We start from the raw sequence: 11065 nt of genomic DNA, 5'->3' as shown, positions 1-11065 counted from the left end.
AGTACATTCTTATTGATATCACTGATTGCTGATGTGTGTGTGTTCACCTTCTCGCCTCTCTGAAGTCACGATGATGAGGTTTGCCTTTGCTTCCCCAACTTCACTGCTGCTCACACACTCAACAGCAGTGTTGCTGTGTTCTTTTACAGTTAGGGTGAGGGTGCTGTTGACTGTGTGGTTTGACACAGTGGTCGTAACAGAGTACTCTGCTTGGTTCTTCAACAGCGGCCATCTGATTGTGGGTAAAGGAAACCCCTCACTGATACACACACAGGTCAGAACCACCGACTGAAGCTCACACTTAGAGCTATTTAGGATTTTTGGATACACTGTGGACACACAAACAGTTATAAGATCAGAGATTTTTACAAAGTATGTACTACATCAATATTTCTCACTTTAAGTCAGTTCAACCATTTGAGTATCCACACAGAATCCTGTATCATCTTTCATTATCTGGTCTTTATCAGGGCTCATACATGTGTCCTCCTCCATTAATGAATTTTACTAAATGAAACAAAGGGAAGAATCAGATCTTGACTGAAGTTATTTTAAGTTATTGGTGGAAAAATTTAGATCATGGGAAGTTACAGATTTATCGCCCACTGTTTTGACTGTGATTAAACAGGCTACTTATGGAGCTACATTAGGGTCAAATGTTTTGTACTTGAAAAAATAAAATCTGAAACTGAAAATTCATGTGTTGATCTTGAATTTTGAAAAATACAACAATGTATTCAAAATAAAAATAAGTGTATGAAACGTTTTTTCAGGTTAAATATAATTTGGATTCATTTTGCTAACTCTTTTGAATGAATAATTCATTTTCACTTTTCACTTCCATATGTATTTTAACATTTGAGGGGTTTTTTTTCAGTTGCATGTTTTATCTTTTCAGATTCAGATCTTATTTTTTCTCTTTCAGATCTTTTTTTCACTTTCAGATCTTTTTTTTTTCAGTTTCAAATCTGTTTTTTGAGTTTCAGACTTTAAATCTGTTTTTTGAGTTTCAGACTTTTGACCCTGATGTGGCGTGGGGGGCGTGGTATCAACTGAGAGGGGTGTGGAATCATGAGTGACAGTGCCTTCAGGGAACGTAGGAACTAAAAAAATTCTGACTCAACACTTATATACACCATATTTATGTGATTGGCAGTGTAGAAATTGATGCCAGTGACAAACTTCCATTTAGAAATCTGTTTTAGACAGTACTGAGCACCAATTGCAGTATAAGAGCGATAAATTATGCCAGATTTTGCAGATCAACAGCCACATTTTAACTGCTGATATGTCCGATTTCCACACAGCACTGTGAACGCAGCGTAGTGTCCGTTTTGCTTGGATGATGGCGTCCGGTCGGTCGGGTCAATCTGCTGGAGCCCATACGCCCAGCACACAGGTGAGAAATGTTAACTAAGCTTTGGGAAATCATAACAAACATTAAGGGGTCGTTTTTGTGACAACATACATTTTCACAGCTCCATAGTCACGGCCCTGTTGATGCTTCCACATCCAGACGTGTCCCCTGGATGAAACCTTTGAGCTTGGGGAAAAGGAAACAATCCTAAAACACCTCCCTACTCACCTGGTGCTGAAAAAATCACCTGGAGCCAGGTCAGGTGAGTAGGGAGGTGTTTTAGAATTGTTCCCTTTTCCCCAAGCTCAAAGGTTTCATCCAGGGGACACATTTACTGGATGAGGAAGCATCAACAGGGCCGTGACTATGGAGCTGTGGACAATCACACTTTCCAGCTCTGACAAATTCACCACTTAAAAGACGTCACAAAAAAATGTATGTTGTCACAAAAACGACCCCTTAATATTTGTTTTGATTTCCCAAAACTTAATTAACATTTCTCACCTGTGTGCTGGATGTATGGGCTCCAACAGATTGACCCGACCGACCGGACGCCATCATCGCAAGCAAAACGGACACTACGCTGCGTTCACAGTGCTATGTGGAAATCGGACATATCAGCACTTAAAATATGGCTGTTGAACTGCAAAATCTGGCATAATTTATCGCTCTTATACAGCAATTGGTGCTCAGTACTGTCTAAAACAGATTTCTAAATGGAAGTTTGTCACTGGCATCAATTTTTACACTGCCAATCACATAAATATGGTGTATTTAAGTGTTGAGTTAGAGTTTTTTTAGTTCCTACGTTCCCTGAAGGCACTGTCACTCATGATTCCACACCCCTCTCAGTTGATGCCACGCCCCCCACGCCACATCAGGGTCAAAAGTCTGAAACTCAAAAAACAGATTTGAAACTGAAAAAAAAAAAGATCTGAAAGTGAAAAAAAGATTTGAAAGTGAAAAAATAAGATCTGAATCTGAAAAGATAAAACATGCAACTGAAAAAAATAAGACCTCAAATGTTAAAATACATATGGAAGTGAAAAGTGAAAATAAATTATTCATTCAAAAGAATTACCAAAGTGAATCAAAATTATATTTAACCTGAAAAAAAGTTTCATACACTTACTTTTGTTTTGAATACAGTGTTGCATTTTTCAAAATTCAAGATCAACACATGAATTTTCAGTTTCAAATTTTATTTTTTCAAGTACAAAACATTTGACCCTAATGTAGCTCCATAGGCTACTGACCCAATCCAGGAACAACATGTTCGGGAGGAAAAGGCCACAGATGTTTTAAGAAAAACTGATCACACTGTAGAAAATGTTAACGTTTAACACATCCTGAAAACTTTCCAGCTCAATGCTGAAGCTCCAAAATTTCTCAGAACACTTTTGTATTTTTTTGCAAGATAAAAGGTAGATGTGAAGGGATAAAGTGCAGCATGCACATTACTCACAGGTCACGTTCAGAGTCACCATCTCCTCTGTTGTGATGTTGTTTGTGAAGCTGACCTTACAGGTGATATCAGTGCCATGGTGTTCGGCTGAAAGGTTAAAGGTCAAAGTTGAGCTGTGTCTCTGAGTGACAGCAGTCAGATCCTCAGTCTTGAAAGCAGTGATGTTTCCTGTGATGTGAGAGTCCGTCTCTCCTGCTCCTCCCCACATCCAGGTGATTTCAGGAACAGATCCAGAGCAGAGACCAGGAGCAGTGCAGGTCAGTGTGGTCTGCTGTCCCTCTGTCAGAGGAGGAATCATCACTGTGGGCCTCTGGGTCAGACCTAATGGGAGAGCAGTCCATGAGTGGAATCAGGTGAGCAGCTTGACAGTTATAATTCACTTGAACATGGGCCATAGGTCCTAGGAATATTTTTTAAAAAGTTCATTATAAACTAAAGGGGCAGAGCTGTGGAAGTTATTCAGGATGAATTTGGCAGGATTAATAAGGTCCTTTGCCCTAAACAGAATGAATAGCTTCAGCCCCTGGATAAGAAGAAAGAGGGAAAAAACTACAAGACGTTTTCTGTTGTAGAAGAGTTGTACAGTGTACTTACATATCACTGTGACATTCACTTTTCCCATCAGGGTGTTGTTCAGATGTTTTGCTGTGCAGATGTACAGTCCAGAATCTGCTGTTGTCACGTTAAGGATGGAAAAGATGTCCATTCCACTTTTTTTCAGGAAGGTCTCAGTGTCGTTCTGCAGGTCAGTAACAGTGTCGTTCTGCAGGTCAGTAACAGTGTCGTTCTGCAGGTCAGTAACAGTGTCGTTCCGCAGGTCAGTAACAGTGTCGTTCTGCAGAATGGTTTCTGTTTTATTTTGCATTTCATCAGAATATTTAGTCCATGTAATGAGAGCTGGAGGGAAACTTTCAACACTGCAGATCAGACTCAGAGCCTCACCCTCCTTCACACTTGTATTCCCAGTGATTTTAACTTCCTTCACATCTATGAGACAAAAATTGTATATTGTATTATATACAAAATAATGGCACCACTAAAAAATCCAACACACCTGAGCAAAGCAACAGAAATGACATGACAGACTATCTCATATCAAACATCTCAGATAGTAAAAAGTAAAGCTGTGAATAAAGTACAGTATGTGTTACTCACAGGTCACGTTCAGAGTCACTGTCTCCTCTGTTGTGATGTTGTTTGTGAAGCTGACCTTACAGGTGACATTGGTGCCGTGGTGTTTAGCTGAAGGGTTCAAGGTCAAAGTTGAGCTGTGTCTCTGAGTGACAGCAGTCAGATCCTCAGTCATGAAAGCAGTGATGTTTCCTGTGATGCGAGAGATGTTCTCTCCTGCTCCTCCCCACATCCAGGTGATTTCAGGAACAGATCCAGAGCAGAGACCAGGAGCAGTGCAGGTCAGTGTGGTCTGCTGTCCCTCTGTCAGAGGAGGAATCATCACTGTGGGCCTCTGGGTCAGACCTAATGGGAGAACAGTCCATGAGTGGAATCAGGTGAGCAGCTTGACAGTTATAATTCACTTGAACATGGGCCAAAATTATCAGATACTTTCTTAAACGCTGGAGGAGTTTATCAGGAACTGCTGCAGTTCATCTGGTTGCCATGAGAGGTCAACACATGCAAAACATCACTTCATGCTCCACTGAGAACATAAATTCACCAAATATACTGTTGCAGTTTATAGGCACAACAATAAACATCTTCACTGAATATATTTGTTGTAGCTCTTTGTACCTTTAACAGAGACTCTTGCTCTTGTATAGAATGTATATCCAACTTCCCTCCCATACAGGAAACCATTTACTCTGAGTTGATATGATCCAGAGTCAAACTCCGTGAGGTCATTGACGATGATGCTGCAGTTCCCCTGAGTCACATCAGGCTCCAACAGTGACACTCGTCCTTTGAACCCAGACTGAACTTCGTTATTTCTGTTGGTGTTAAATATAATGTCTGAATCACCACATTTTGGTTTAGATGGTTCACATTTGTACCATACTATATGTTGGGGTATAAAGCCATATCCAGTGGTGAAAAGACACGGTATCACAACACAGAGTCCGGCCTCTGCTGTTATTTCTCCTTTACTAAGAGTGATACAGTATCCTCTGTCACAGAATGGTCTTCTCCAAACTGCACCTGTTAATAAAGACAATGAAAGAATATTAGAATATTTAAATTTTGACTGTGATATGTGATAAACTATAAAGAACGGCTTCTACTATACTGGTCACTGTTTTTGTTTTATAGAACTGCTTTTGTCAGCAGCATTGAACAGATAACACAGTATTATATCAGTATTTAACATGATTCTTCTTCCAGAATACACTTGATAAATTTAACATGATTCTTCTTCCAGAATACACTTGATAAATAAATAGCCATTAAAAAAAAAAAAAAATCTAATGTTTAACAAGAAAGATGCATACCTGTGTCAGCATTGCTTCTCACAGAGAAAAGCAGAGTTGCCCAGATGAGAACAAACATCCTGATTCGATGAGTGAGACAGACACTCCCTCTGACACAAACTCTTCTTTTCAGAGGCACAAACACTTTATACAAAAAGGGTAAGTGAAGTGAAAACAGGAAGTTAAGGTGACGAAACTGGTTTGATTTGACAGATTTTGATACATCTATAATGAAATATTATAAACTCAAGGATCCCTCAGCCTATAGCTCTAAAGCTGCATGTTTCATATGTATCAATTTGTTCTAAAGTGACGTTATTCAGATTACATGTACATGGTCTCAGTTTGTCATGAAGAGATGGAGGGGTTGGCGGCTGGCATGGCAGAGCAAGAAGGCTGCTAAGCTGCAGACCACTGTTTAAGACTAACAAACAACAAAAACAGTTGTTTTTTAGCAAGATATCAGCAGCGTTTTCAGCTGCAGTCGTATCAGAAAAAGCTGGGATTTGAAGCCCAAACATGATATTTTCCTGACCATGACCAAGTATTTTTTGTGCCTAAAGATAAAATATGTTAATAACAGAATATATACAGTTTCAATGTATCCGCTACATAATAACAAGCAAATGTTACAGATCTGTGGTTTGCAGAAACAATACCAATATATTTTCTGGCAATTGGATTGAGCTTTTTCCAGAGCTTTTGACTGTGTTCTACAGTGTGTGTGGCTGCCACTTTAAGCAGGTATCCTGATATTACTTGAAGCACAAGTTGCTGTATGAATAAACTTCACTGCAATTACCTTCAACAGCAACACTGATATATTGTTGAAATATTATTTGGGGAAGAATGAATTAATAAAAAAGGCATTTAAAAGATAGAAGTTGTGTTTTACCTCTTTGTGCCCTGTTCTCTCCTCTCCACAGTGACCTCTGAGAGTTACTGTTTCTCTCTCCTTTTCTGCTTTTTTATGTCTGTGTTCTTCACATCATCTGTGTGAAACTGTTAAAAACAGGAAGTATATGTGTAATTTAAAAAAATTAATTGAGAAAGCCAAGTTCGTCATTTAGTGACTCAGTTTGTTTTCAAGAATTGGGTAATTTATATGTGAGATTACAGTGTCTTTCATTAATTTTTCTTTCCCGTTCTACAGTTCACTGTAAAGCTGAACGCATACTCTAGTCTGCACACTGTAGTGTGATCTGTATATCCACACCATCAGTTCTGTCAAAAATGAGAAAAACTGTTTATTAGGCGGTTGGATAATTTCATTGAAAAGTATCATTTACTCTCAGACAGTCAATACGGGTTTAGAGCAAGTAGGTCAACATCAATGGTATTAATGGTGTTAACAGAGGAAATTACTGGTTGTGCTGATAACAAGAACTATGTAGGCGTTTTTATAGGTTTAAAAGACGCATTGGACACCATAAACAATGACATGCTACTCAAAAAAACTGAAAAGATATGGTGTAAGAGGAGTGGCGTTGGATTGGGTAAAAAGCTACATGGGACACAGGCAGCAGTTTGAGCAAATGGGTGATTACATATCATCATAACTGCTGGGGTCCCACAGGGGTCAATGCTGGGTCCTGTTAGTATTTTTATTTTGTACATAAATGATGGTGTCCACTGAGGTGGCAAAAAGAAAGAAAGGAGAAGTCTTAGAACAAGGTGACCTGGCCAACATTGTGATGGTGACACATTGTGAAACATTGGGTATGGTGTCAACTGCTCCATTTGCATCAGACAGGGACTTTTATTGCATTCCCTACTCAGGATGGGGTTACTCCACTTTATCTTTTGTTTCATACTTTAAGGGCTTTTGCGTTTAATCAACAGGACAGTGTTGGCGTGAAGGGGGAGAGAGAGGGGATGACATGCAGCAAAGGACCATGGGGTAGAATTAAACCCTTTACACAGCAAATAGTTGTTGCTGCTATGTTAATAATCTGAATGTCGCATATGTGTTTTATTAATATTCTTTCCTGTATTCACCTAAAAACAACAGTATTTAAACAAATTAATTAACTTCATTAAATACAGTTGGGCTGTTACCAAAGGAAATCAGAATTAATGGGCAGGCCCTGGAGAGTGGTGAAGGGTCTGGCCAATACAGCTGAGAGGTGCAGTCATTGGCTATGGCTGAAGAGAAAGGATCCCATCCTAACCTTCTGACACACACCCAGGCCTGATCAACCTGTGGTAGGTCTCCCTAAACGGTGAGTGCTGATGCCGCTGATGTTGAGGTGCACAACTGATGATGTGTCAGGGGGTGGACTCTGCAGGGTAGTCATGGTTGAAACACCTTATGCTCTGGCGAGAAGCGTGCTGAAACTCCAGGGATTGTAACACCAAGTCCTAACTGATGAATCTGAATGAGTCCAGATTAAACCTTGCAAAGCCTTGTTTGTGAGCTTTGGGGTTTCACTTTGAACATGTAAAACTGGAGGAAGTCGATTTCTTTTTGCTTTGTTCTCTTAACCAAAGAAGTAAAACGAACAGGGCACACAGTTTCATCATGGTGATGTTGCTTTCTAAACCAAGACAAGAGACAGCATGAGAAACAGACAGTTTGTTTTCTATCAATAATCAACTGTTTCCAGTTTTTGTTGTTTTTATTTTATTCATGTTTGCATGGAACTGAAGACAGATGAATTTGCTTGAGGCATGAAAGGCTTGTTTAAAATAAAAGAGCAAGCAAACTACATCATTGCAGAAACCCTACTGTCATTAGGTAACAGTGCTAATTTGCAGAGAGATTGCAAAACCCTGATCTGAATTATTGTGTCAATCATATATGTAGAAAAAGAAAAATCTCCATAATGATAATTATGATCACCACAAAGTATAGGACATACAAATTTGCTTTACAACACACTGTGACAAAAGATTAGGTAAGACATATTTGATATTTCTACTTAAAAAAGAAAAAAAAGTAAATAGAAAAAATAAGATAAAAATAAGATAAACCCCCCAGTGAGGCATTTAAAGACAGGAAGTGGTTACTGGCTTTGTGCATACAGGCAATTTCAGAATGCTAGCCAGCACATCTACCCTAAAGTCAACAGAACAATGTCTTAATAAAAGGTTAATGTGATAGAATGGTTGATGATAGGTTTGTTTACATGCACAGAGAACTGCATTTTTAATCTGTTTGGCTGAGTGTCTATATAACACTGACATCCCCCTGTATCTTTTTGCATTACATACCAATATATTTTGTGGATCTAGTTTTTTTTAATCTACATTGTTTAATTGACGTTTTGGGTCAAATGTAACACAGAGTTGGCTCATTTGTCTGCACTGTTCAATACTTTAAACATGACTTAAGCAGGATAAGACAAAGGAATTCTTTCCAAAGATATGATGCCAATAAAAAGGTAGAAGAAATGTAAGAAAGAAACATGCAGCATCTAGTATGTTACCGTGTGATGTGACCACTAAAATAGTGACGGTGATGTTACTCGGTGTTACTCAGCTGCAGGCGAAAAATGACTGGTGAGCAAGATCTCACTTCTTTGATATGTAGTTTACATACTCAGACCTGCACTGCACAGCATTATGGGTATTAAAAACGACCTGATACATCATATCATTGTCGTCTTTCTGTGCACTGTGTCATAGACAAGCTGAGGCTTCATCTACATGGTTAATTCAAACTGGGATTTTGGCAGTGACAGATTTATTTGGATTTATGTGAACAGTTTAAACCGAAGAAGTGTGGTGTGATTTGGATGTTTTTCATTTTGCATTACTGAACAGTCTACCCATATATAGAGAGAGTTACCATAGTGACAGGCCTTTGCTGAATTCTGTACTCCTGCTGTTTGTAAAACCATTTAGAAACAGCTCACACATGCATGCTGGGTAATGTAGGATCCAACAGGTTTGGAGCAGGTCTTTGTAAAATTCTGTCTCTTGTGAGTCGCCCAATTTAATGGAAGTATAATGCTTAATTTACCCTTTAAAATTAGGGCTGGACAATATATTAATATTATATTGATATCTTGATACAAGACTGGATATCGTCTTAGATTATGGATGTCTTAATATTCTAAGTCTTGTCTTTTCCTGGTTTTAAGAGCTGCATTACAGTAAAACGATGTAATTTTCTGAACTTACCAGACTGTTCCATCATTGAGTGCACTTACATGGACATGAATAACCCATTTATGATCAGGATTTTGGAGTATCCTGTCTGTGTGTTTGAGCGTGTGAACACCAGAATATGCTCGCTGGAGTACTCTGAAAGAAACTTGGATGTATACAGGTAATATGAATAACCCGATTTCTCTGTGCTCATGTAAACACTACATCCCGAATGTGATCATAACCGTGACAAGCCTCATTAAACAGGTTATTCATGTCCATGGAATTTCACCCATTATATCCATATTACTGATGAGTATTTATCAAAAATCTTATCCTGTAAATATTTTGTGAAGCACCTACAATCAACCCTACAATACTGCAATAACGATATTAAGGTATTTGGTCAAAAATATACGGATATTTAGTTTTTTATTTCCAATGGTTAAAGATATACTACAAAGGATTTTCCTAAAACATGATGCATAGACCCTTACAGAAGTAATCCCTCTCAAGCCTCACTTATGACCCACTGGAAGTGTGTGGCGCTGTGTTTTTCTGCAGAGACTCTGCCCTCTGCCTGTATTTTCTTATGTTCTTCTCATTTACTGCGTTCTGGACATTTATGGGCATGAACCCCCACAGTGTTCAGGTGAGATCATGGCTTTATAAAAAGGTAGCGACCAGGTGCTAGACTGTAAGCAGCAGCCAGCCAGGAGACACAGCGCTGAAAGAAGGCAAACATATCAAGGCTAAACACCTAACAGGAGTGAATCTGGAGTTGGCCTTTACTTTCATTTTCGCAAACAGTAACTGGCAATCCTGTATAGTGTACCTTTAATACAAAAGCTAACACGGCAGGTATTATACTTTAAACCGCAATCACAGGCAATAAGAAGGTCACTCCCTGCATGTAAACAAGCCTCTGATTTGATGTTGACTATAGTGCACACTAGCTGGAGGTTGATCCACTAAGCTCATATTAAGACAGTGTTCAGTCAGTAATGTGTGACAGGACTGTTTTTACTTCCCACACTGGCTTTTACCCATAATTTAATATTTATACGTGTGCCTTCTGGCCAAACACTCATGCGGGGTATTTACTGTACATACTGGCTTCCCTTTCCCTATCAATATACATCTTATTAATATATATTATTGACACCATCATTATCAAGTTAGACTATTAGTGCCTTTTGATATTACATCACAGGTCCATCAAATGTCTTTGAATAGCGCAACCAGCTGGCTAGTCAGCATCACCTTTTCTCATTCAAACATCTGATACAACGCTGTGAAAATAAAGTATCACCGTCTCGAGTGAAGTGATGCTTGAACTTCCCAAAGACCCCAGTGATCAACGATCAGTGTCCTATGATCTTTCAGCACGATTTAAACACACGCACGCATACACACACACATTGTCTAAAAGAGATAACACTTTGGCCACTCGCGCTCAAACATGTTGTGCTTTAAAAGTGCTGAATGTAACTCTGGAGAAAGAGATGTTGGGTCTCATTCCCAGGTCGTCAAATACTGATGCTTTGGGTTGGTGGTTCGTTCAAACTGCCAATCCAAAGCGTCGGTATTTGACGACCTGGGAATGAGACTCAGCAATCAGCTATCTTTCTCCAGAGTTACATGCAGCACCTTAAAGTTTAAAGGTTGTATTTTCCACATCAAGCTGGAGCTCAAACTCATGCTTTAGGGTGAAGAAGTAGGAAATGA

The 11065-nt window shown here is 39.0% G+C and overlaps 1 protein-coding gene and 1 long non-coding RNA gene across 7 annotated transcripts in view; one reads left to right on the top strand and one right to left on the bottom strand.

Annotated features, from left to right (window-relative positions):
* Positions 1-3777, top strand: part of LOC126391825 (uncharacterized) — a 69689-nt gene extending 65912 nt beyond the window's left edge. Inside the window, exons 2-3 of one of the 2 annotated variants that reach the window (XR_007570121.1) lie at positions 3568-3615; positions 3664-3772. This is a non-coding gene — a long non-coding RNA (uncharacterized LOC126391825). Of the gene's footprint in view, positions 1-3567; positions 3616-3639 lie in introns of both variants that reach the window. The other variant, XR_007570120.1, reaches the window with a different exon arrangement.
* LOC126391813 (cytokine receptor common subunit gamma-like) overlaps positions 1-6204 on the bottom strand; it is a 36132-nt gene extending 29928 nt beyond the window's left edge. For 2 of the 5 annotated variants that reach the window (XM_050046763.1, XM_050046764.1), the window contains exons 1-7: positions 6141-6200; positions 5267-5389; positions 4572-4976; positions 3978-4298; positions 3417-3809; positions 2823-3143; positions 48-329 (exon numbers count right to left, since the gene is read on the bottom strand). In XM_050046763.1, the coding sequence (XP_049902720.1) occupies positions 48-329; positions 2823-3143; positions 3417-3809; positions 3978-4298; positions 4572-4976; positions 5267-5324 (1780 nt within the window). In that variant the 5' untranslated portion in view covers positions 5325-5389; positions 6141-6200. Of the gene's footprint in view, positions 1-47; positions 330-2822; positions 3144-3416; positions 3810-3977; positions 4299-4571; positions 4977-5266; positions 5390-6140 lie in introns of all 5 variants that reach the window. The other 3 variants (XM_050046766.1, XM_050046765.1, XM_050046762.1) reach the window with 3 other exon arrangements.
* Between the last annotated feature and the right edge of the window lie 4861 nt (positions 6205-11065).

The sequence above is a fragment of the Epinephelus moara genome, chromosome 6, assembly GCF_006386435.1.
Source record: "Epinephelus moara isolate mb chromosome 6, YSFRI_EMoa_1.0, whole genome shotgun sequence".
NCBI lineage: Eukaryota > Metazoa > Chordata > Actinopteri > Perciformes > Serranidae > Epinephelus > Epinephelus moara.
The sequence above is the reverse complement of the archived record's forward strand: the minus strand, read 5'-3'. Positions and strand labels throughout refer to the sequence as shown.